The 26,075-nt window shown below is 51.4% G+C and overlaps 1 protein-coding gene across 2 annotated transcripts; it reads left to right on the plus strand.

Annotated features, from left to right (window-relative positions):
* Positions 1–5,407: 5,407 nt before the first annotated feature.
* On the plus strand, positions 5,408–7,852 carry Egr3 (early growth response 3). Of its 2 annotated transcripts, none has more exons than XM_076852292.1 (2): positions 5,408–5,561; positions 6,843–7,852. In XM_076852292.1, exons 1-2 carry the CDS (start codon positions 5,408–5,410, stop codon positions 7,850–7,852), a joined length of 1,164 nt encoding a protein of 387 aa, XP_076708407.1. The 2 variants fall into 2 exon arrangements, with proteins under 2 accessions (XP_076708407.1, XP_076708408.1); XM_076852293.1 differs by lacking the exon at positions 5,408–5,561 and adding an exon at positions 5,981–6,020.
* The last annotated feature ends 18,223 nt before the right edge of the window (positions 7,853–26,075 follow it).

A 26,075-nucleotide genomic window follows, 5' to 3' on the forward strand; every position in this document is an offset into this window, starting at 1 on the left:
ATCCATTCAGGAGTAATCCCACCAAGGTGGCCTTCTACACTAATGCTTGGTATACCTTGAGCAATCCGGTCATCTCTCTGCTCAAATCCTCCCAGGTCGTGTCCCGGACTTGATCTTATGTCATTAATGAGCACCTACCATTTTTCAGGTGTCAAGCTAAGTACTGAATTTAATTTCTTTAAAGTATCTATTACCCTCTCTAAGCATTTCCTTTTAAGATGCAAATACCCTCTGAGAATGGCAATGCACTAAATAGCTAATGCCCCAGGTTGGGTTCATGGGGTGAGGTATTTCTTGAAAGACTATGTTTAGCAACAAGGGGAGCTAAAGTTCAGAGTGTAGTGGTGACTATGGAAAAAGGGCCAAGCCAGAGTTGTGACTTTGCTCTTTTCTGCAGTGGATCTAGGACCATATCTCCTTCCCGTACCCTTCACCAAGACAAATACACCAGCTCCCCTACATGCTGCAGTAGTCCCTGTAAGTGCAGTAGCTGAGGTTAGCTGGATTCCCTGGGAGACAGCAGCCAAGGCCTGGGCAGCCTTGGCTCTGCTGCAGAGGGGCCGCCTGCCTGCCTGCATTTCACCAGCCTGGGGGTTGGGGGGACGCTCTGAACCAGTGCCTACTCGCTCCCCAACGAGTTCAGGGCTTAGAGTTCAGGTAATTAGGCCCTTGGCAATCTCACCTAAGCCCGCCAATAAAACTGAAACAAACACCTTCAGCTCCTCTTCAGGAGGGAGAGAGGAAATGAAGAGGGAAGGAGGGAGGACAGGGGAATTTTTTTTTTTTTTCTAAGCTGAATTCCAGCCTTGGCAACCAGAAGAAAGAAGGCTAGTATTCTACAAAGTAGACACTCCAAACACTCTACCATATTCCACAATCATGGTCATCCCTTTTGCCACAGAACCCTGGCCTCCTTCTGCCACCATTAACCAGGTGACAGTCAACATCTGTTGGCACTGCCACTGGAACAGGAAACATACAATGAGGGCCTAAGCTTGCAGGGCTAGCTTTCTCCAACATGGCTTCTTTAATGGTAGAAAAGAGAAGGCACAGCATCCTGCACCACCACCACCACCACCCCCACCCCGGGGAGCTATAGACACCCCTCAAGAAAGTCTAAAAGGGTGCTCCAGAGTGTTCAAGAGTGACTGGGGTAGGGAGAGAGGAGTGGAGGTTTACCAGATTGGAAGGCAGGGAAGGATAGATGTGACAGTACAATAAAAAGACAGTAGAATGCATCGGATATCACTTTCCTATGTTCATATATGATCGCACAACCAGTGAAACTCCACAGCATGTACAGCCACAAAAATGGGAAGTTATACTCAATGTATGTAGGATTATAAAACATAAAAATAATTATTTAAAAAAATTTTTAAAACAGTGACTACATGTTGGGCTGGGGATGTGGCTCAAGCAGTAGCACACTCGCCTGGCATGCGTGCGGCCCGGGTTCGATCCTCAGCACCACATACAAAACAATAATGTTGTGTCCGCCAAAAACTGAAAAATAAATACTAAAAAGATTATCTCCTCTCTCTCTCTCTCTCTCTCTCTCTCTCTCTTAAAAAAAAAAAAAAAGAGTGACTACATGACTTCTTGTTACTCTGGTGTTACCACCAATTGTTGAGATCTTAATCCTTGTTTGAGCTCCTGTAGAATGGAGACCATTTCTTAACCATGCTGTGATTGGCATACTGTGCAACACTCAGATAGGAATTTCCTTTTCTCCATAAATAATAAAAAAATATTTCTTGTTGATATGGGATGGAGTTCCATACCAAGCCCTTTTTACTGGATGGTCTAAACTCCTTTCTGGGATACACAGGAAGAAGGGCATTTCTGTCATATGGGAGTGTGGGAAAGAAGAAGTTTAATTATAATAATTGCCATTTGTCAATTGCTTGCTAGGGGCCTAGCATAAGTAGTCTACCAGGGTTCTCTAATTCTTCCTACATGGTAGGTGTTGTTATTATTATCCCAATTTACCGATAAGAAAACTGAGGCTAAGAAAGACAGAGGTTTGCCCAAGGTCACACTCAAACTTTAATGAACACTTGACTTGAACTGAATGCTCCCATTCTATACTAAGAATTAGTAGGAAGGAGGGGTAGGGCATCTTGCTCCAAAATACTCCTATCTAGTCTCCCCCAGCAGGTAAGCAGGCCCTAAAACAGTCAATAAGCTCTGCTACATATCCTCCTTGGGAGCAACAGGTCCATCTAGACTATAAAGTTGGAGGGCCTCCTCTGGAGTGGATGTACCCTTCCACCTGCGATGGAACCTGGAAGCCTTCAAGGAACCAAAGGCTACCATTGCCTCTGCCTTTCCCACTGCAGGCTCCTGTGGTTCAGGAATAAAGCTCCCAGTTCCTCATTGCACGTCCTCCAGGGAAGAGATCCCGACAGGTGGAAAGTGGGTGCATTGAGGGATCCTGGGAGTTGAATTGAGCCAGAGGCTTCTCGCTTCCTTTCCAACACCCCCGCAAGAGCTGAGTTGTGTCTCGTGCAGGGAGACGTGGGCAGTGCAGTCAGTCTTGGGGTCTGCGGCTTGTCCAAGACGGAGGACCTCGCAGCATCACCTGGCCCTGGGCAGACACCCTCAGGGAAACACATAACCACATCCTCGGCGTGCACGCGCAACAGAAAGCGCCCCTGAGGAACCAGGACTGGCACTCGCGCGCCCAAAGCTCGCGGGTCCCCTCCTCTCCCCGCCCCTCTCTTACGCCAGGCTCTAAGGCCAGAGGCCCCAGCAGCTGGCTAATTTTTCACGCCCCCCAGACCGCCTCCCTAGGTGACGCTATAGCCTCTACGGTTCCTTTAAAGGCTGCGGGTTCCGTTCTTCTTTCCTTTTCCACTGGATGCCAAAATATGCAAATTCGGGGACCGGAATCTGCAGCCAAATAGAGAAGGAGAAGGGGCGCGGCCGGCACGTCACCGGATCCGCTCCTTGTATGGCTCTTCCCGGCTTGGCCAGCCGCCCCGCGACCCTCCCTGCAGCCGCCAGGGCCCCTCCCGCATCCAGCCCGGCTCACACCGCCACCCACGCCCCCCGACCGGCCGCTCGCCCCCCCCCCCCAGGGAACCGGGGGCGGGAGGCGCTGCATGCCCTGATTCCGGCCGGAGCCAGGGACCGCTGCAGCGCGCTGTTTCCCCGCGCCGCGCGGGCGGAGGAGAGCCCGGGGGCGCTGTGCCTCCCCGGCATAGGAACTGGGAGCCTGGCGGGAGAGGCGGCGGGGGTGGTGGAGAGGGGGCTCACGGGCGGCGGGAATCCCTCCTTTCCTAAGAACTAGAGAAGATCCGGGGGAGACCGGGCCCTCCCATCCTCAGCTTTCCGTGGAGTGAAGTGGCGGGGAGGGAAGGGAGGTTGTCATCCACCCCCACCACAATGCGCAGCTCGGGAGTTCCTCCCACACGTCCCCGGCCCGCATGGCCCTCCCACGGCGTGAGGCCCGGGGATCCTCTCTTCTTCCTTGTCAACACTCCCACTCCCCCTGAGAGATGCACAGTCCCCCAACCCCGACTCTGCAGCGGGGGACGCGGGATTCACCGTGCCCACGCGGCCACCGAGGAGAGAATCCTCCCCCGCCAAGCCGGTGTGATTCGGGGTCGCGCCTCGGTGCGCCCTTCCTCTCCTCCCCCTCGCCTGCGGCCGGGCCGCGCGCGCTTTAGGAGCAGGCCTCGGGGAACACATCACCCGCCCCCGGGATCCGCTGCCTCTCGGGGAGGTGACAGCGCTCCGGGTCGGCACATAGGCCGCGCTTGACTGCAGGGCGCGGGCAGGCAGCAATGAGGACAGCCCTGTGGAAAGCGAAGCGGAGGGTAGAGACTAGGGGAGGCTGCGCGGGGGAGGGGGGCGGTGTTCAGAGATCGTGGGTTCGGTGTTCTCCTGGTGCAACTCAGCGGCGGCCCTTTCGCAGGCAGCAATAGACAGCGACTGTGCTGGGGCCTGCTGGGCCCTCCTGCCATCCTGTGGCCAAAGGGGTTGTTTTGGAACCGTTAGGGAATTTATCTGGGACTCGGTGCACGTGTTTTCTATCCTAAACTTCATTTCTTCTTCCTCACCACCAAAAACGCACATCTTCGACTCCAGATGAGTGGGACTCTTGCCTCCCGCGCAACCGATTGGCAGTTACAACACCCCACCATCACCGAGTTCAACTGGAAGTCAGCTCCGGGCCAGGGGTTCAGGAAGGGGCAGGGGCTGCGAATCAGAGTGAGGTGTGCACCAAAGTTCTCAGGATAATGGACCAAAGAGCCCTAACACCTTGGAACCCCCAGGCAAAGGGAAGCACTCTCGTTAGAGTCTCCAGTAGGGTCCTGAACTCTAGGGGCGCCGCAGGAGCACGATCTGAGCGCTTACCTTCCGGGTTTCCCAGCAGCTTTCAGATTACCAAGGGGACATCGTCGGGTGTATTCAATTTTCTTTCTCCCTCCTGGGGTTGCTGTAGGCCAGTTGCAACCCAGTCCACCCCCCATACATGCTAATTCAGTCCTCAAAAAAGCGCGCGCACGCGCGCGCAAACACACACACACACACACACACACACACACAGGCTTGGTTACTGGTTTTTCCACTAAGCACTAAGCACTGCGTGCTGCGCGCTTTGCTTTCAGCAGCATCCCTCTTTCACATTTTCCTTCTCTTTTTTTTTTTTTCTTCTACTTTTCTCTTTTTCTCTCTTTATTTAAGAGCGGCGAGCGTTGCGGGCGCTGCACGTTGGCTGCGGCCCGCTTCCTGCTTTCTAATGTTCCATTGTGAGGAGCTTCCATTGTGACGTCGCGCCCCTTCGGCTGGGCTTTGTCTGTCCATATATGGGCAGCTACGTCACGGAGTTTTCCCGGGGCTCAGATAAATAGGCTGGTGGAGTTCCCTGGCTGGGAGCTTTTGGGCAGCAGTGAGCTTGCTAGGAAGCGGCGGGGCTGGTGGTGGTGGTAGCAGCGGCGGCAGCGGCGGCAGAGGCAGCGGCGGCAGAAGCGGCGGCGGTGGCGGCGGTGGTGGCAGATCGGGGGACGGGGGGGTGGCGGGCGCGTGTCTGTTTGTAAGATCAATACTGAGGCCGCGTCCGACCCCCTAGAGCCGAGATCACCCGGAGCCCAGCCCCCACCCCACCCCCCGCACACGCCCCACCCCCCACGACCCAGCCTCACACAGCACCAGCTGAGGCACCCCAGAGGATTACCCCCTTTGCCCCCCTCCCACCCACCCCCCAAAAAAGAGAAGATCCCCTCCCCTGGCCCACCCCTTCCCCTCTTCCCTCCCCCCTCCCCCCGAACTTTCCCTCTCGCATGCTTTTCCCCTGCACCACGGATCGCCTCTCCGATGCCGCTTGCCTGGAAGCTGCGTTAGGAGCGAGCGGCGGCGGCGGCGGCGGCGGTGGCGGCGGCGGCGGCAGCTCGGGAGTGCTATGACCGGCAAACTCGCCGAGAAGCTGCCGGTGACCATGAGCAGTTTGCTAAACCAACTGCCTGACAATTTGTACCCCGAGGAGATCCCCAGCGCGCTCAACCTCTTCTCTGGCAGCAGCGACTCGGTGGCCCATTACAATCAGATGGCTACAGGTAAGGGTGGCAGGGAGGCTGCGAGGCAGCAAGGAAGGAAAGGGAGAGGCAGAGAAGGAAGGAACGAGCTAGCGATGGATGGATAGATGGATGGATGGATGGATGGATGGAGAGGTGGGGGCGTGCTGGGAATTTTCTGGGGGGCGAGTTGCTTTTCCCACCCACTCCTCCCGCCCTCCCCGATCGGGAAGGCTCGGTTGGCGACGCCACGGTAGAGGCTTCGGTTCTCCCGGGTGGGGGCAGCCGCCGATCGGAGGGAGGTAGGTGCGAGCTGCTCTGGGGTTCTCCCTCCCCACGCAGGGGGCCCGATCTCTGGGCTGCACGCAAGGCGTGGTGCTATCGCCCCCTTTCTCGGGAGGAGCCCAGCGTCTTTTTTCACCCGCGCTCTCCCCCCTTACTCCCTCAGCCTCCCACCCGGGATGGAGCCATGTGCGGCGTGGAGTCCCCGCGGTGGGAGAGGTACTGCGACGCTGCCTTTCCGGGGCGTTCAGCAAAACCGTGGGGGTGTGGGGACGGCTGGGAGAAGGAGGGGGCTCTCCCGTGGGGCTGGGGGTACTGCCACAGGGGGCGATCCTGGGACCCGGGAGCTTGGGAAGGGCGGCCGCTCCAGCGCTGGAGACACGGGCTGGTTTTCCGCCGCCCTCCACCCTCTCTGGCTGGGCATAGGCTTTTCCCCTCCAGCAAGAGCTGAAAGCCCCTTCAGGCCAGGAGGAGGCTGGGGACCGGGGAGGCGACCGGAGAGCTCCCTTTGCGGGCGGCACCCTTCTACGCTCCGAGGACAAAGCGTTGAAGCGCTCTGGGTCCGCGACCCAGGCGCAGCGCGCGTAGGGGGCATCGCCCTGGCGGTAAAGGCGCGGCGTCCTGAAATAGACAGGGCCAGGGGAAGAGGCCGAGTTGTATGAGCTGGAGAGCGAGAGCCCGGCGCGCTCCGGGTCTGAAACTACCTGTAGCTGCAGCTACCTGCCCGCCCCACCTCGGGAAGAACAACAATGCTTCTCGCGCGCGCGCGCGTGTGTGTGTGGTACGTGAGTGTGTGCGCGGCGTGTGCGGTGTGTGTGCCGCAGCCACTCCACACCCCGATCCGTAGTATTTTGCTGTATCCAGGTTGCGCCCGGGAGCGCGGCACCGCCCGCTTTGCGCCGGGCCCAGCGTTCCTCTTACCCTATGCGCTGCGCACTCCAGCCGGCCGCACCCTCCTCACCTGGGCAAGGACCTGGGCGCCACGGCCCGGAGCCGACTCGGCTTCACTCACCCCTCCCCTCTCTCCCCCGCTCTCCGCAGAGAATGTGATGGACATCGGTCTGACCAACGAGAAGCCCAACCCGGAACTCTCTTACTCGGGCTCCTTCCAGCCAGCCCCCGGCAACAAGACCGTGACCTACTTGGGAAAGTTCGCTTTCGACTCCCCTTCCAATTGGTGCCAGGACAACATTATTAGCCTCATGAGTGCCGGCATCTTGGGGGTGCCCCCGGCCTCAGGGGCGCTCAGCACGCAGACATCCACCGCCAGCATGGTGCAGCCGCCGCAGGGAGACGTGGAGGCCATGTATCCGGCGTTACCCCCTTATTCCAACTGCGGAGATCTCTACTCGGAGCCCGTATCTTTCCACGATCCCCAGGGCAACCCCGGGCTCGCCTATTCCCCCCAGGATTACCAATCGACCAAGCCAGCCTTGGACAGCAATCTCTTCCCCATGATTCCTGACTACAACCTGTACCACCACCCCAACGACATGGGCTCCATTCCGGAGCACAAGCCCTTCCAGGGCATGGACCCCATCCGGGTCAATCCGCCCCCTATCACCCCTCTGGAGACCATCAAGGCGTTCAAAGACAAGCAGATCCACCCGAGCTTCGGTAGCCTGCCCCAGCCGCCTCTCACGCTCAAGCCCATCCGGCCCCGCAAGTATCCCAACCGGCCTAGCAAGACCCCGCTCCATGAGCGGCCCCATGCGTGCCCGGCGGAGGGCTGCGACCGCCGCTTCAGCCGCTCGGACGAGCTGACCCGGCATCTGCGTATCCACACGGGCCACAAGCCCTTCCAGTGCCGGATCTGCATGCGGAGCTTCAGCCGAAGCGACCACCTCACCACTCATATCCGCACGCATACGGGCGAGAAGCCCTTTGCCTGCGAGTTCTGCGGGCGCAAGTTTGCGCGCAGCGACGAGCGCAAGCGCCACGCCAAGATCCACCTCAAGCAAAAGGAGAAGAAGGCGGAGAAGGGGGGTGCGCCCTCCGCGTCCTCGGCGCCCACCGTGTCTCTGGCCCCCGTGGTCACCACCTGCGCCTGAGGCTCGGGCCCCCAGATCCCCTCTTTTCCCCTCCAGTGCCTCCCGGCTGCTCGCCTGAAGGCAGCGGGAAAGCCAGCCACGGAGGCTCAAGGGCAGCGCCCTGGCCTCTCCATGGACGTGCGGCCCTTTGCACCCCTTCGATGCCCCCCATTCCCATCCTTTCACACCGGCCAGCGGTCGAGGGCCAGGCTGGAGGCGCCTTCCCCTCGCTGTCCCCCACTTAGCCAAGGCGTGGGGGCGGAAAGGTGGCGTCTAGCCCGCTTTGTTCAGTTGGGATCGCCTTGATCCAGGGGCCGCTGGGCCGCGCCAAGGACCTGCGGGGGACTGAAGGCGGGGCCCACCCAACCCTCGCCCTACCCAAGCACCTCACTGATTCCCCCCGTGTGTCTCTTCCCCCTCGAAGACCCAAGAGGGGGAGGGGGTATGGAGCGCACCAAAGCGCAGAGCTTGCTGCCCGCCGCACGCACGCGCGCCTGCGTGCGGGGATGCGCGCGAGTGTGTGCGTGCTCGCGTGTGTGTGTGTGTGTGTGTGTGTGTGTGTGTGTGCGCGCGCGCGCGCGTGTGTGAGAGACTCTTGAGCTGAACTGGGCTGTGTCTACCCCCAAACTCTTCCCCACATCGGGTCCCCAAAGCCGCTCGGGGATATCCCAGGCTAGGGGCCTGCACGTGGCTGGAGGAGATGGTCTTCCATCTGCTCCGAAATAATGTTTCTTACAGAAATGCCTCGGATGCCGCCGCCGCGGTGCTGCTGCAGCCGCTTAGGGTTTGGCCCCTCAGAACCCCCCCTTTTCCGAGCGCTTCCTTCTTAGGCCTCAGGGCAGTTTGATCTGCGGGGAGAAAGAGCAGCCATCACTGAGCCTGCCTTTTAAAAAATGTTTTCTCAGCCCCCCCTTTCCAAAATCTATGTTCCTGAGTTTGCCCTCTGCCCTCTCCCTCTTCTTTTCCCCTCTCCTTGACTTCTTCCCCATGTCTCTCAAAACCTTTTATCAGAAAGGCAGGCCTCAACCAGCCACCCAACTTTGTTTTTTCACTCACATACCTATTTCTTCTTCCCACCATTCATGAGAAAGCTGGCCATGTTTTTTGTTGTTGTTTGCTTCTGTCATCACCAACACAACAGATAGAATTTAAATATATGTGTATGGTGTGTGCATGTATGTGTATGTATATGTATGTGCACATGCATATATATACACACACACACACACACACACACACACATACATACAATATGTATTCCTAGCAAAATCAAATCTCTAAGGTACTTGGTTATCCGGCGCAGTGCACTGGAATAAAGAGAACTAGTAGGCATATACAGCTTTAAATGATTTATTTTTTATGAAAATATTAAATGATGAAATTATATCTACATGTTTGTATGTATGCGTGGATATATATATACACATATACATACATATATGTGTGTATATTATACATACACATATCTCTGTCCAAATTTTCCTCTAAGTTACATGACATTAATCCATGTTGATGAATCAGGCACATCTTTTCCATTCCCCAGTCTCACCTTCTCCCTGCCCTACCTCACCTCTTCTCAGGCGCCCCCTCTTCCCCAGCTGTTCTGCCCAGCCCTTCCTCACACAGGGTGGCCCTTTTGAAGTGGAGAAGTAGGGAAGGGTGCTCTCTGACACAGCTCCCAGCAGTCTTGACTGAATGTACTGTTCCCTATTAGCGTTATTTCTCCTGTGGCCAGTAAGCTGCCCAGAGAGAAGGAACAAAGGTCTGGAGTTTACAGAATGTCTGTTTTTAAAGTCACTTTATGCGTTTCCCACTTTTTTTTTTTTTTTTTTTATAAAAAAGCACCGGTTTTGGTGGTGGATAATAATACTAAGAGGACTCTAGTGAAAGGGGAGAAAAACTCAAAGAATAGGGGGATTGTGAATTTCCAGGTACTTGGGCTTTTTGTAGAAGGAGAGAGAGGAAGATGAAGTTTGCCAGGAGGGCCCATATTTTTTCAGCTGAAGGGTAAAATCTTTCTTTGCAGAGACAGTATTTTGCTGAATACTTTTTATAATGTGATGATTATTAAAAAAAAATTTGGTCACTTCAAAGCTGGAAGGAGGAATCAGATATCCTTTAATATTTTTTCCTTGCTCCTCCTGGGATATGCATGTTACTGCATGATTACTCTGAGTTTTCCTTTGTTTTAATAAAACTGTTCTCAGACATTTAAGCTAAACTAAGAGAAAAATAACTTTGTTGCCAAAAGGTTGTGCTATCCAGATTTTTTTATATGTCTGCATGTTTTAAAACCAACAAAAGAAAATGCACTCTAACTTATGTGAACTGAGAGAAAAAAATCAGGTTTTAAACAGGAAAACCTATGGGGAATGATATTTTTTGAAAGACTTTTGTACAAAGTTGAGTACTTAGAAAAAGACAAACCAGATGTAATATATTTTGTGGATGTTTTTATTTCTTGGATTTATAGTACCTTATACTAAGGTTAAAAAAAATGCTTGATATTGTGAAAAGGTGAGATTCTTCACCAACATTTCATTTGCTCCTTTGTCACATTGTTATGCCAATATAATATAGTTAATGAAAACAGCATTTTTAAAAACCGAAATATTGAAATGGTGTAATGTTGTACCATTTGCACTGTGAGCAAATGCCAATACAGTAAATATATTGTGTTTGCTGACAATCAGCCGGCCTTTAAATCTCCTTATTTTATTTCTTGTTTTCATAGCATAAAGTTTTGGTTTGGCCTGTTTTTTGTCTTGTTTTGTTTTTGGCTGGTGGTTTGTTTGATAGGTTGCTATGCCTCATTTTGCTGTTCTTGTTCTAAAAACTCTGGAAATATGGAACCTGGTGTTACTGGAAGTGGGTCAGAATTTTGTGTGGGTTCCAGAGTTTCAAATCCATTTTTGAGTGCCAACTGTGGTTCTAGGAGAATAGGATCCTACTTCACCTTTCTGGGAGTCTGAAACTATCACAGATTAAATGAACAGGTTGGATAAATTCATGGGAGTCAAGACTGGTGACTGAAATCTTCTAGAACCTTCCTTCTGGTTTCCAATGAGTAAATCTCCTACTTTGTGAAGTATTTCTCTAATGATCTTAAGGAATTCCCAAACAGGAGGTCTCTCTGAAGGGCCTCTTTTGCTTAAGCTTTTGAAGCCTGAAAAACAGAAACTTGACAGGGATTCTTCAGGGTTGGCAAGATAACTGAAAAGACTGGCAACTCTTTTGTGGTCAGATAATGGGGGGAAAATCAGATTTTAAAGTTCTACAACTTTAATCCCACTTGGACAGAATTCCTCTAGGCCTCACTTGTCAACAGCTGGGAAAGGTAACCAAGGTGGTCCTGATTCAAAAATAGCTCCTATGATTTTTCAGGGAAGGAAGGACATCTGGGATTTGGAAAACATGCAGGGAAAGTTTGTGTAGCATCAAACCATCACATCTTATGATTTCTATCTCCCATGAAAACAGTGATTCCCTCACCCCGCCAGCTATCTTTCCAGAACATTCCTCATCCTTAACCAGGTTTGCCAGCCAGCCTAGAGCTTTCTCCATTGCTTTTGAGGAAATATGTGCATTTCACTTATTGTGTCTGTATCTCCACCCTCTCCTCTCACCATACTCCCTGTAGTCTTAAAAATCCTTTATCCCTGAAAGGTTGGTTCTAGAGCAGTCTTTGGACAACTCATTCTCTCTCTCTCTCCTTTTCCTTCTGTGTACATTATAGAAAATTCACCTGGTCTTCTCTGCTGTGCCTTTTGCATGTGATCTGCCTTCACCAAAGTTTCCGGCTTTGTAAATGACAATGCGCTGTGTAAATGTAGCACCAGATTGTGAGAGGAGTCAGCATGTCTGTCCCTGAGGTCAAAGTCACAGAAATATGTCCCTGCTCAGAAAGTGCTCTTGACACCCCAATGCAGACCCATCACAGAAATATGGAGGACATTTCTGATTGGCTATAGTTACCAAAAAGTTGAGGCCAGAGCTGGGTGGAGGAGGTGGGCTGCGGCCTTAGAAAAGAATGTTTTTGACATGAGAGATGAATAAAGAGAATGCAGTATGGAATTTTAAATTCTCACACCCACACAATTCTAGGTCACTGGTTGCCATATTGGATTCCTTTCTCTCACCTCAAGAAACTCAGAATTCCAAACTGCAGCTTTATAGACAGAGTTCCTTCTTAAAGGAAATCCAAGATAGCTGAGAAGTCCTAATGATTGCGCTTGTAGTCCATCTTTTCACTAAACTAGATGTTTCCTTCCAGATTTCTATAGTTTTCAGGTGAATATTATCAGAGGTGAAGATATTATCACTGGGTGTCTTCATAGTTAGCATCCTGCCCCACCTGCACCTTCTCCAATCAAACCAGGCCTTCAGAGTTACACTTTCGTCAACAGTGTACAACACCGCATGATTAATAAACTCACTTCCCATTGGTGGATATTACTCAGCCCAACCTGGTTCAACCACTGGGTTACTTGGCAATATGGCAGTCCGCCTGGCTGGCACCAGCCCTGTGTGGTGTAATCACTGATTCACACTTTGTAGATAGATAAGGCTGCCTCTGATAGCATCACACCGGCTACCCAACCTGCCTGGGTTTTGCAAATATGGGGAGAGGAGACTCAACCCTGAAACTTAAGGATGAAGCAGAGAATTGGTGCAGGAAATGCCTGGATGGGAAGGAATTCCATGAGAAGGAATTGATGGCGACTTTGCAGAAAATAAGCCTGGAGCAAAATCATTAAAGTGTGGGAGAATTAGAGGCATAGCTCCTTCCAAGCACCCTCTAAGGTGTTTGAGAGTGAATAAAAGGACACCACAGGCGTGCACACACATGCACCATCTTAAAAGTGGCAATCTGAAAGTGATGGCTTTTTGCGAGGTTGTACTTGGTGAACCAGAGTTTGGTATAAATGAGATACTTTTGAGAATGTAAAGTAAGGAGTAGCATATGTTTTTATATGGTGGTAATGGAGGTTGTGTGTGTGTGTGTGTGTGTGTGTGTGTGTGTAATATATAGAAAGGAATAGCAAGGTGGATTTTGGTAAACAAAGGCCATAGCTTGTGGCCAGTTGTTACTGTTCCCTGCATTTGCTGGTCCAGGATTTGTTTGCCATATATGAGGAGGTTGTGAGCTTCCTCATCCTGGCCCTGATGGGCTTCCCTTGTGTTACAAGCTTGAGGAAAGAAGGGGGCCGGTATGTGTCCCAAAGCTAGAAATTATACTGGCATGATCTTAGTGACTAGTGGGACTTTCTAAAAGGTACTGTGGGGTTTTAACAATAAGTCATAATCCTAAATCTATCTCAAAGCAGTCTGTTCAGAAAACCCAGTCTTTGAAAATAGGAAAGAGATCTTCATAGAAAGGGGAAAGATCTGAGTGAATCTTGAAGACCTTTGGCCAGACACCAGATTAGTCCCTGGGACAGCTCTGAGGACACTCGGTCCTAACCAAAGATCATCCACAGAGGCCAAGAGGACATCATATCCCAGTGGCTTCTCCTAGACACCTAGTTCTTGAAGTTGACCATTCCTTTTGCTTAAAGGTCTCCATCAACCCCATCTCCATTGTTTTCAAGATCGGTCACTTTCACAGCCCTCTGTAAGGATAGGAGTGAGGCTTTCCCTAGTTTGCAATCAAGTCTCTGAGGTGTCCACAAAGCTACTAACAAGAATGACAACTAGAAAGTTCTAAGTGCTAGTCTGGGTGGGAGTCAGACCACTTGATGTTTGCCTAGCTTGCTTCCTGGCCTTGCCTTTGGAGAGGTCCCCAGGACATTGTCTCAGGGTCAGAACAGGTGGCTTTCAGGGTTTGTTGAGATCCTGCTCTGGTTCCAAGTTCTCTAGATTAAAAAAAAGTCCCTTTCTCTGGACCTCAGGCCTCTCTTGCGACTCTTGCAGTCTTCTCCTTCATCCCTTTCCTGGGGCCTCTGGGACACCACCATTCTCTCATCTTCCTGTTGCCCCAGTAGTGTTCCCTGAGCCCTGCTCCTCTCTCATGAAGCATGATCACTAGTCCTTCAGGCTTGCTTCCCCTCTAGGACTGCCCAGGGTCAACAGCCATCTGGGCCTTGGGTCTTTCTTTGTGGTCTCATTACCTACCCAGAAACAGACTGTTCAGCTACATATTTGAGGTCCCTTTGGTCACACACTGAGCTCCTGGGATAGTTCCTGGCATGCCTGACCTCTCAACTCCTTGAAGGAAGAGATGTCTGCTACTTCTAAGGCTAGGGCTGCCCCAAGCCCTCTTCAGGGAATATTACCCTTGTCCGTGAGCCTGTATTCTTTGGAATGTCTCACCCCAGGGGGTGGCCACCCACCAGCCCAGAATCCATCAGTGCCCTGAGAGAGGTTAGTGACCAAAACAGAACTAAGCACCCAAGTCCTTCAGCATCTTTTCAACAACAGGTACAAGAGCTCTGGTACCTTTCTACTCTTGCTGTTTGGTCTCTCCATGTAGTTATTGCCTAGCACTCTGCCATTGCTCCTTGCCTCCTTTCCCCACTGCTTAGGAAGGTCAGTTCATCCTAAGAGGGCCAACAACTTCCAACACCGGTGGGACCCCAGGGTACTAGCGAAAACCTTCTTTGGGGAATCTGTTGCCTACTCAGATCTCAGTCCTGAGAATGAAGTGGCAGTTGGATGAGCCAGCAACTGCTTCAATTTTCCCTTAGGAAAAACATCCTCCTTTGGAATCCCAGCCTCCATTCTGGACCTCAATTTCAACCCTGCCACCTCCTCCCAGTGCCACTGTCCATGAGTTTCTTGGTCTTTCAGAAGTTTAGTTTCCTCCTTTATTTTCACTGCTGTGGTGGAATTCAAATGAGGTCATGCATATGGTACCTGGCTCATTTGGGGGGCTCCATCAATATCTTTCTATCCTTTCCTTGTTTTCCTTGCCCCCATCCCCATCCTCTGATGTGAGAAAAAGAGCTCTGACCCCACCAAGGATCAGTGTCTCAATTCAAACACAGCCAAAGGACCATGTTGTCCTTACCACCAACCTCAAGACCTGCCATTCACTGAAGATCAGTATTCTGAACGTGGATTCTCTCCACCCATCCCCCATCTGCCCAAAGAGAGCACAGGTCCTTTTCCTTCTTGGCCACAGCCAAGGTTCATTGTTGTGATTTCCTGGGTTGGTTTCTGACCCCTTTCCAGGTCCTTTTGTCCTCTCTCTCTTACCAAGATGGGTGGATATAACACCTTCCTGATCCAGTATCATCTGCAAAGTTAATTAATGTGTCATTGGGCTGTTGCCTGCTTCCTGATCCTTATCAAGGATTTGAATAAAACGCAGCTGCCCCAGTTCTGTTCATCCATCCCTCTCCCTTGATTCTTAGTCATCCATCCTTAACCTCAGCCTTCTGGGCAGTTCTTAACTTCCAATCACTGGGCTGGTGGCACTGCCCATGCCCAACCCCAGTTTGGGATCAGAATGGCATCCGGGATTTTAATGATGTAATGTTTTTGAAGAAAACTATGAACCTCAGGGCCCTTCCCTTATCCCGCCTCTGTGGGCAGATCCCCCTAGATTTTTCAAGTCATTTAACCCAACAGACTTCTTTTCAGATGAGGAAACGGAGGTCTACAGAGGTTTGGGCTTGTCTCACACATCTAATAAGGGCACAGCCAAGCTTTCAGATCCCCATCCCATCAGTGGAGGGCTCCAAAGAAAGGTGTTAATAACTTTGATTAGTTAGTGAGTATCTGCTGAGGGCCCTCCAGATGCAACACTTCCTTCTAGGCATTGAAGAAACAGGAGTAAACCAAAGGCCCCGCCCTCTCAAAGCTTACCTTCTCCAGGACAGAAACTGATAAAAACCAATAAACAAATATGTGTTAGGTCTGACTGTGACATAAATTACGAAGAAAAACATAGAGAGTAAGAAGGACAAGGAATGTTGGTGGGGAGAGGGAATGACCATTAAATATGGGTACTTCAGGATGGCCTCCCAAGGAGGGGGACCTTTGAACACAGGCCCAGGAAGTGATAAAGTGGGCTATGTGGATCAAGCAGAGGAGACAAAATACAAAGGTCCTGGTGAGTTGGTGTCCTGGGCTGTTTAAGGAATACCATGGAGCTAGAGTTGCTGAAGGAGTGAGGAAGGAGGTCCACAAGAAGAGATGAAATCTGAGTGGTAGTGTGGGACCAAATAATAGGACCTCTTTAAAGGAGATAAATGCATCCAAAAGAAGTCAACTAACACTGCAGGCTAACAGTCAAGGAAAGGTCCCACAGGCCCTGAGTAGAACCCCAAAATATACCTGGGCTACCAGGCCACAGTGACATAGTTGACCTGTCCTTCTCCCCCAGACCACATCTCCCTGTCCCCAAGGCCTGCTTGTTCTTATAACCTCTGACTACAGTCTTCTTAATCTCTCTTTCACATCAGGGATATCAGGTCCACTGGTGATTCTTAAACTTCAGCTGGGCCAAAGACAGCCAGAACACCCACTTCAAACAACTGCAGCCTGAAAGCCTTTCCTCTTCCCATTGACCTTTGCCTGGGTGCCAAGCCCTAGCAAGATGGAGGACTCTTCTTGCTGCCCAGTCTATGAGTGAGGATGTCTCTTGGGTTCATCTCTCAGAAACTACTCCTACAAATCCAACTTCTTCCTTTCTCTGTGGCTGGAGTGGTCACATTTCCTGCCTCGGCACAAATCTGGTAGATGGCCAGGTTCTGTCAATATGGCCATATTCCCATCTGTAACCTGAACCCAGAGCATGCAAATCAGGACATGCCTAAAGTCACTTGACCCACAATGTACTTTTTGCCCCAAGTTCTCCATTTCCCTATATTCCTGGAAATCTGTTTGGTACCCCATTTCTACAGCCTTATCTAAGCAAGTTCATTCATAAAAAAAAAAAATGTCTTCCTCCTTCTCTCCAAGGTTTTTGGTCTTCCATTTCCTGTCTTTCCAAAAGCTCTCCTCAGTCTCCATCTCTTCCTGGCAACATGACACCATCCAGAGCTTCTTCATATTTATTCATCTATTAAGGAAGCAAAACTGTTTTAAGCCAGGAACAGTGCTCAGCATCCCATGAGAAAGGTGGCCACCCCATGCAAAGATGGATATGACATAGTCCTTGCCCTGGAGGATCTTCTGTCCAGGGAGGTGGACACAGATAATTCCAATATATTGGGAATAGTGTCATGATAATGGTGGTCCCTGATAGGAAGGTACCTAAATCAGAGTCTGGTGGGAGGTAGGGACAACAGGCGTGGGGAAGGTGGGGAATGAAGAAGGGGAACTTCCTAGAGGACCTCAGAAAGTCCTCTTTCAAGTCGCCCATAATAATAAAACCATGAACATACTAGTATTTCCTACATGCCAAGCGCTGTGCTAAGGATATCACATGAATTATCCCTTGGAGTGGAGCTACCCCAAGGCCTGGGGACTGCACACTCTTTTGTCCTTTTCCTAAAGGAGGAAGAGAAAATCCCAGTGGCCATGGGCCCCAGGAAACAGCGTAGCAGCTTGGCATCTCTGGAGTGTGCCCAGCTGGCTCAGTGGAGGTTGTCCAACCCAGATGACACGTCCTTGTACTACATTCTGGTTATTTCTCCTTGCTACAGGACAGACTTTTCCAGAGCTGGGGGAGGGCTGAGAAAGGGGACTCTGTCTTGAGATTCCCCTGGTCCAGGCAGAGCATCCCCCTGGGATGTGGGAGCCAGCTCCTCCACACAGGACCTGAGATAGAGAGCTGAGAGGAAAAGCCACCCACATCCTCTTCCTCTAAGGCATTTAGAGTCTGCCACCACCATTCCAGGCACGGACAACCCTCTACCTTCCCCTCTCTCAGCTTCCTCTCTGCCGCTGCTGGTCAAGAGGTCCAACTTCTCCATCAAAAAGCAAAGCTGTCACTTCTGTCTCAGAAACACCTTTCTCTTTGTTTTGGACCAGGAGTCAATTCCTTCACTTGGCCGAGCCTCAAACTACCCGCCATATCTGTACCATGGACTGATACCCTACTCCAGTAGGTAGTGGGGAGGATCTGCTGAAATGTAACTATATGAAAAAGAGCTGCCCTGACTCAGAAGCCTGAAAAAGGTTGTTGAGGGAGGGAGGTGAGGACACTTCTCCTTCAACAGGTGAATAATCTAGGAAGATATTCTAGGTGGAGCTAGGAGCCTGGTCTGAACTCAGTCACTGTTCTCACCAGGTCAGGTGAGCAAAACACACAGGATCCAGATGACTCAGAGGTGACAAGCTCAGGAATAATCCTCACTTCTCTGTGGAAACTCTATCTCCTGGGTCTTAGGGCACTAAAATCTCCATCCAATGAGAATGTATATGGCAGGCACCTGTGGGCTCCACTGCCTCAGGAGTTAGGAGACCTGGCTTCTCATCTTGGCTCCGACACTGGGACAAAGCTGTATGACATTTGCAAAGTCACAGTCCCTCTCTAGGTCTTGAAATCCCATCAGAAAAGCAAGCTGTCCTAGTAAAGGGGACCCAAATAGTATCATCAGCCCTAACATGCAGAAGTCCCAGGACCATCACCTTGTGTATAAGACCTACTCCTCCACCTCACATCTGGGACTCAGCCAGGGTTCGGTAATGACAGATAGGTTCAAATCCAAAGATCCTGCTTCCTGCTGCTTTGAAGCACAGTCCTCTCCATGTCCTCTCTGTCCTCCATGGGTGCGATGGTGGCATGGCTTCACTTGTTTCTTGGGGCTCTGAGTCCTCAGTCCTCTCATTCCCAAACCCTGGTTCTTTTTGGCCTGAATCCATGGGAATGTTATGTTCTGTACTCATTTCTTGTAATATGTTTTTAAACCAATTTCCTCTCCTTTTTGCTGGAAAAGTCCTTAGTTGGGGTCCCATTCAACCCCATGCCAGAAATGCTCAGCAGTGGCCTGCAGTGCACAGATCAGTCTCACATCCATGGACTGGAAGGTTCCAAGAGATGGTCAGCTCCTAGAGCCACTGTCATAGTGAGGGAGCAGCAGGGACCTGGAAGGCTTTGAATCTCTACCTGGGGTCCATCCTGAGCATTCCTACTTCTAAGAACCCTCCAGTTTTGGTTACCAGCTCCAAACCCACCATCCAAGTTTCTGCCTCTCAGGAGGTCAAGAACCTTACTCCTCCCCATCCTCAAAGCCCAGTATGCTTCCCCTCATCCTTCTCCTAAATGGGCTGCCTGGAACTGCGGCCCCTCCCTGCTGGCACACCCTTTCACCCTTATCTCCACCATCAGCCACTTATTCCATTCCTCACCCTGCTGTAGCGTCTGCAGGGTTACCCAACCACCTCTAGGTCAAGCCTGTGTCGGATGGGCTGAGTCACTGCCTCCATCTCCTTCCAACCCTCCCAGGTCCCAGGGCTGGGTCTGGTTCAGCAGGCTCCATCCTTCCATGTGGGGGAACCTCCAAGCCCATGGGCCTCCTGGGACCAGGATTTTCCAGATAGTCAGCCTAACTTGGTTTTCTCTGGAACAGCCCCTGTCACCAAAGAGACCTCCCAACAGTTCACCTGAGTTTGCTCACTGACCATCTCCCTTCCTACCTCCTTTTATGGCCAGTCATGGAAACTTAGACACACTAGTGAACCTCTCTCTGGGCATCAGATGACACATCTGTAAAATGGGATAATAATACCTCTCCTGCCCCAAGGAAAGACATTGGATCAGCTCATTTTCCAATTCACTCTTTCAGTTCTTATAAGCCTGCTAATTCTCAGCTCTCCCTGACCCTTGCTCTTAGAACACACCATGTGCAAACACTTAGGAGTCTTAATTCATTGCATCCTCATTATCAGTGCCACTAGCTTTTTCTTCCACCTCAGCTTCCACCTCTTTCCCATTCACATCCTCCTATTCTCAGGGTCTCTGCAGACTTCCCTGTGGGGGAGTCATACACCTACCAAACAGGCCTGCAGACAAAGCAGAAGTTCAGGTCCCTGCTTCCTGACCCACCCAATCCAGGGAAACCCAGAGCTCAGAGAGTTAAGCCCAGATTCCCTCTGGGGTTGGCATAGGGTACTGTCCTCTGCAATTGGCTGGGCCCTGAGCAATCCCTGCTGTGCACAGCCCAGGTTGTGTGGCCCCATCTTTGCACACACCCTGCACACACATGCACGCAGCAGCCCTACTCCGTTCTCCCACAAGCACCTGCGCTCCTGCTCTCCCTCCCCCTCTTTTCTCCCTGCACTGTGCCTGTAGGACACACCCTCCCAGCCCACCAATCCCACCCCTGCCACTGTGCTCTACAGGCCTCAGCTCCAGAACCTCCCGTGCTCCTACAGCTCCCTCCACCCCCAAAGGGTGGGCCCCCACCAGCCCACAAGACAAAGATGCCTCCTTCTCCAGCAGTCTTTGTGGGAAGGGTCTTTGCTAGCTTCTCTCACACCTGCCTCCTGCAGCCCCTCACCTCTTTTCCTTTGTATGGAAAAGCAGCCTGAGGCCCCCACAGCCCAGGCTACCCCTCCCCAGCATCTGGTGAGAAGACAAGAAAAAGGAAGAACTGTGGGTTCTTTTCCCTGAGACTCCTAGATTTTGTACCAAAATGCAGGGTGTGCTCCTGTTTGCTTTTTTTTTTTTTTTTTTTTTTGTTTCCTTTCTGAAAATAACCATGAAACTATCATTTCCTCCCACTGCCTTTTCCCTATCTTATTTGGATTAGCAGAGCTGCTGGGAGAGGTGGTTGGGAGCCACTCACAGCCTCCTGCTCTGGCCTGAGTCCTCAGAACTCACAGGTGGCTTTTGAGCAGGTGCAGCCAGATGAGTGCTGAGTCCCTCAGGTGGAGGGATGGAGTAGAGGCCGGGCACCATGACCCACTGTCATGCTCTTGTTCAGAGACCCCTAGAAAAGCAGGTGCTTGCCCTGCCTGGTCTCCAAGTTGGTGAATTTTGGGTCAACCTCTGCCCTGGTGTTCTCTCTGCTGCAGCGTAGAGAAGGAAGAAAGGAGGGCAGGAGAGAGGCAGGGGAGTCAGCTTAGCCCCTCCCTGACAGGTGGGATGCTGCCATGGATGCAGACTCTCCATGGGAGGGTGGTCCATACAGAGGAATTTGTATTAACAGAAAAAGACTGGAGTGCATGGTGGGAAGGGGGGGTGTCTCTCTTTTCCCTGTTTGTCTCATGCAATGCCATAGCCATTCTGAGTATCCATACAGCTCACCAAGAGGCAGTCTGTAAAAGAAGCCAGTTTACGGGGAGTCAGAGGGGCTCCAAAGGAACCTGCTTCTCCCCCAACCTGAGTGCCTTCAGGGCCAATCCACTAATTCTTGCTACTTGCATGAGAAACTGGTGCTCCCTGCCTTCCTAACCCTGTGGATATGCTACCCTGGCAAGCCCCAGCCCTTTCTGACATCTCAGGGAAATCAATGTCCAAGCACACTTGTCAGAGGGGAGAATAGTTAGGAATTGGAGGGGCAACAAGCCAGTCTTTCAATGAGATACTCCATCCCATAGGCTCTGGCCCCAGTCACAGGCCCCCAGCCACCAAAGCTGGAAGCTGCATGACTTTGCATCTGGTTAAAAAGGACCCTGAGGGAGGGCCCCGGTGCCTGGACAGTTGCAGTCCCAAGCAAGGCCAAGGGTGGCTGAATCTGGAAGAGGGGCAACGGACTGGCCTCCCTGGTAGGGGGAGCTGGTGTTCTCAGCAGCCTCCTCATTCTGGCCTAGCCTCTCTTCCTCCCTGCCATGTTCCCTCTTTGGGAATTCCCTCCTGGTCAGACCAGAGGCTCAGCAGGCCAGGGCTAGAGGCAGCAGCTGACCAGGCTCAATGGCACTACCAGCTCCTCCTACCCAGCATTGAGACCCCCCACATGCCCCTCATGCTAGGCACCACTTTTCACTGTGACCAGACTGAGTGGCATGTGCCCTATCTAATTGCTCTGGGTCTGGTCTACTATGATAGGACCTCATTCCTTTCTTTGAGGGTCATGGACTGCACAAAAGGCAGAGGACTTAGCATGAAATCCTCCCCGCCCCAGTGGCCCTTCCTGACCATCCATGCCCCACGCCCCTCAGTCCTCCCCCTTCCTCCTCAGCAGGACCTTTCTCCTCCCCCACTCCCTGCACCAGGCTGGGCTGCTGGGCTATTTGGGGCACTACTGGCCCTGCGGTGTAATCAGTACCCAGGGATAATTGCCACCTGCCCTGCCGGTGTCTGGGGGCTGTCTCGGCCACAGCGGCAAGAAGCGGACACAGAACAGCCAGGCCTGGAGTGAGGTCAGGCTAGGGCAGTCATGCCCATGCCCTGGTCTGCTCACCATGTGGGGGACCTGCAAGGATTCCCTAGGAAAGCCACACACTCCAGGGAGCTGTACTCACCCAGGATACCCTATGGATTTAGCTGGAATTTTATCCCAGCCAAGGGACAAAATTCCCAACCCTACTCTATTCCTTCACAATCAGCCCAAACTATGTCGTCCACCTACTAACTTCCTATATAGGGAAACCTGCTGGCTGCAAGCTGACCTCTGGGTGGTACAGACACCAAGCAGGAGGGACTTTGATTTGACCTTTAGCCCAGCAAGCCTCATCATACTTCTCCAGAGAAGCAGCAAGCACTAAGGACATGACTTAAGGGAGCAAAACTTTTAAATACAAGCTCCCCGTACTGCCACCACTTTCTGCTGCTTTCTTTTATATTCCAAGGCAATTTAGACAGCCTGGGTTTAAACATTCATGCTTCTCACGATCAAATCTATGGCCTTGGGCAGCTAGTTCAGCCTCAGTTTACTCATCTGTAAAAAGGACATAATTTGAGGAGCTGTCCCACTAAGTTGCTGAGAAGAACACTTTATCTGCTATGTGTAACATGCTTCATCCACAATGGTAGTTATGACTATTGGGAACTGCAAGAGGCAGACAGTGGGAGTGGGGAGCATCATATACCAGCCATATGATACTCTGGAAAGCAAAGCCTAAAGAGACTCTGGAGCTGAGGGGACAACCCCAGGGCCTGGACACTTTATAGCAGCTATAGCCCTGAGGCTGGGGGACACCTCATAGGCCTCCAGAAGAACTGCTCCTACTGTTTCAACCCCATTTGCTATAATGCAGTGCCATGGAAGCTTTATGAGGCCAGAAAACATCAAACTCCTGTGGACGTTTTCTTTTCAAACATTATTTTCAAAAGCAAATCAGCAAAGCCCAGCAAAACTTCCATTCTGCTCCTTAGAGAAGAAGTAAAATAGTGTTTCTATCTTTTGTCCTAAAAACATTATTTGTCCTAATGCTCAAAATCCTTCACATAAATATCCATGGTCCTGCCACTTGAAGGGCCACTCAGATGAACATCTCCTTTCCAGAGTGGACCACTACTGGAAGCTGGGCCAAAGGGCCAGGACTCATATAGTTAACCTGTCTCTGAAGCAGTCCAGCTCTATCCCTCTCTGCTTCAGAGTCCCCAAGAAGACCCCAAGCTGGCACCCTGGGTCAACAGGCCAGCCTAGAAGGGTGCCTTAGCCCTTCGGCCCCACAGCACCAAGGTGGGAGCAAAGTGGCCCCTGTGGGCAGGAAGGCCATTCAATGTACGAGGCTCTGCCCCTCAGGGACAGAGAGGAAGTATGGGAACAGGATGTGGGCACCATATCCACCTGCCAGTAACTTCTCAACCCCAGTCAGAACCCTGAGGGCCCCAGCCCAAGGCAGCAGTTGTGAGCCACACCACGGCTTGAGCACTATCCCCATATCACAGTGACTTCCTCCCATGTCCCCTTCCTGGGTATATTCTGCTCCAACCAGGGCACCTAGAGCCACCTCAGACCTCAGGGGCCTTGGCTGAGTGACCCTTCTGCCAGTTTTCTCTAGTGAGCACCTCTACCACTGGTCTGGGCCTACCTCAGAGACCACTGTGAGGGGGCTGCCCAGCCCCAACCTAGCAGCTCCACGGCCCTAGCAGCCCTTGGCCTGATGCCTGGGGAATACATCGTCAGGGTGGGGGCTGTTTTCCCTCCTGGGTACACTCTCTCTCACTCGTCTCCTCCCTGGGCCTGTGAGCTAATCAGAGAGAAGGAGGGGGAGGAGGGGGACGCTGCTTGCCTTCCCCGTTATCTGCAGCAATCCACGGTGACTAATGCTCCCAGTTGGTAAAAAGGCAGTGTAATCAAAACACTTTTTTTTTTTTAGTCCTTAAAGTTAGTCATTCTCCCAGAGTGGAGGAAAAAAAAGCTACAGCAGGCTCCATGAGATGCAAGCCCAGAGGCTCCCACTGCTGGGTGGGACTAAAGCATTGGCCGCTGAGGCTTCTGCAGGTCTAAGGTCAGTCCTCCTCCTCTGGACCCATGGCTATCCTTCCTCCACACCCTGAGTTGTTCTTGCTTTCCTTGACATCTGGGCTGCCTGGTCCCTGAAGGGCTGCCATGCCAAGCCAGGGGCTGCCCTTTGCTCCCAACCCTGCCAGGTACTGCCATCTGCTGGTCGCAGGTTTCCAGAGGGGAGGAAGCATATAAAAGCTCCCAGGATGAGGCGGAGCAACAGTCAATTCCTTCTTAGGTGCCTGGTCCTGTACTGCCAACCTGGCCATTCAGTCCATGCGCTTCTTATGACCCCATCTCCTTGGTGCCTTGGGACCTCGCTGTGCCTCAATAGAGCCATCGATTGTCAGAGGCAGGAACCTCAGGAACCAAGGAAGTGGGGGGGGCGGGTTATACCATAGTGGTGAAAAGCACAAGGGTCAGAGCCAGGACACCAGGTTGGAATTTCTGCTTCACCACGCCATGGCTGTGTTTTAGCCCCCGCCTCTGTAAAATGATAATAATAGTAGTACCTACCTCATAGGGTTGTAAGAATTAAATGAAAACTACTTACTTACCCAGTATGTCATGCGTGCTCAACGAGTAACTCAGCTAAAATAATGACAACATTTTAAAAAATGACATATATACATCACATGTCCATGACTGGCCCAAGACAGACATTACTAACCAATCACAGAACTCTCCCGCCAATGGTAGATTCTCTAGAATCCTCAACACAACACTCCAAGCAGGCAGCAATGAATGATGCAAGTTAGCATATGGAATGACACCCATTTGCCATCCCAGATAAAACCAGGAACCTTTACATTGTGATCAAGGATGATGAAGCCCTGAGGAAGGAACAGACACCCTCAAGCCATTTGGAACCAGAGCCAGGGCCCTGACTATTCCTTGCTGACTACATTAAAGGTTTGAGCACAGTCCCAGTCAGGCCTCAAGTGACTCCTTCCCTCCCATAAGATTCATACCTAGCTTCATCTCCGCAACAACTTCTCTGGGCTTGTCCTTCTGTTAAGGACCTGCCTCACTGGCCTCCTCTATTCACCTATTCCCAAAAGCCTGTAGAGTCAATGTGACAGTGGACTAAGAATTTGAATGTGGGAGACTTTGGTGATGTTATTTTGTCATTCATTTATAGAGGAGGGGACCAAGGCCAGGAGAGATGTAACTGAGGTCACATCTTGTCTGAGGTCAGTCATGTTGTCAAATATGGAACTAGAGCCTTGGTATCCTCCAGTCTTTTAGTCCAGAACCCATTCATTCTCATCCTACAAGATGTGTCTGCTACCTCCACTCCCATCCCTGAAACAGACTTCCCTTGGTATATGGCAGGCTAACATTTTTGGAAATATTTATCATTGCAGAATCCCTGAGGAAGACAGAGTATGGGAGAAGAAAGGATGTAGGTGGGGGAGTCATCCACAGGTGCTAAAGCACCAGGAGACTCAAAAACACACAGCACCCCTTCCATCCATTAAATCTTCTGCAAGGCTGCAAGGACTGACCATTCTCCACCCATGCTCTCTACCCAGGCTGCCCTTTGGGGACTTATTTTCTCTCCAAGGCTGTTCTTGTGTTCATGTTGGCCCATTTCCTGAAAAATAACTCGGTGATGAAGCTGATCTATGTGATGTGCTTGGGGGGCCACCTTTCACTAGAAAACTTGTTTGAATTAAACTGTGAACCCTTTTGAGTGGAAACAGAAAACACAAATTAGAGACTTGCCCCTGTGTCCCACACTCTGAGCCCTCTACTGCACCCTAGTATGTCAGAACAAATCATATATCTCTTATTGTCTAGATCACTGCCTTGGTTGCTCCCCAGCAGCTTATGAAACAGTTGAGGGTCATTTGAAGAATTTCAGAAAGCAGGTCTTTGTGGGGGCCAGCATGGACATCACTGCCAGCTCTTCTCTCTCCTTAGAGAGGGAGCTGTTTGGGTTGAGAAATACAATTCATCCCAGAATCCCAGGCAGCTTATGAGGGACTGAAGCACTAAAGTCTGACTTTGGG

This window comes from Callospermophilus lateralis, chromosome 4 (assembly GCF_048772815.1).
Source record: "Callospermophilus lateralis isolate mCalLat2 chromosome 4, mCalLat2.hap1, whole genome shotgun sequence".
NCBI classification, from domain to species: domain Eukaryota; kingdom Metazoa; phylum Chordata; class Mammalia; order Rodentia; family Sciuridae; genus Callospermophilus; species Callospermophilus lateralis.

Coding starts and splice junctions, on each gene's coding strand:
- Egr3 (XM_076852292.1), top strand. CDS start 5,408: ATGACCGGCAAACTCGCCGAGAAGCTGCCGGTGACCATGAGCAGTTTG. Junction 5,562..6,842: donor TTACAATCAGATGGCTACAG/GTAAGGGTGGCA, acceptor CGCTCTCCGCAG/AGAATGTGATGGACATCGGT.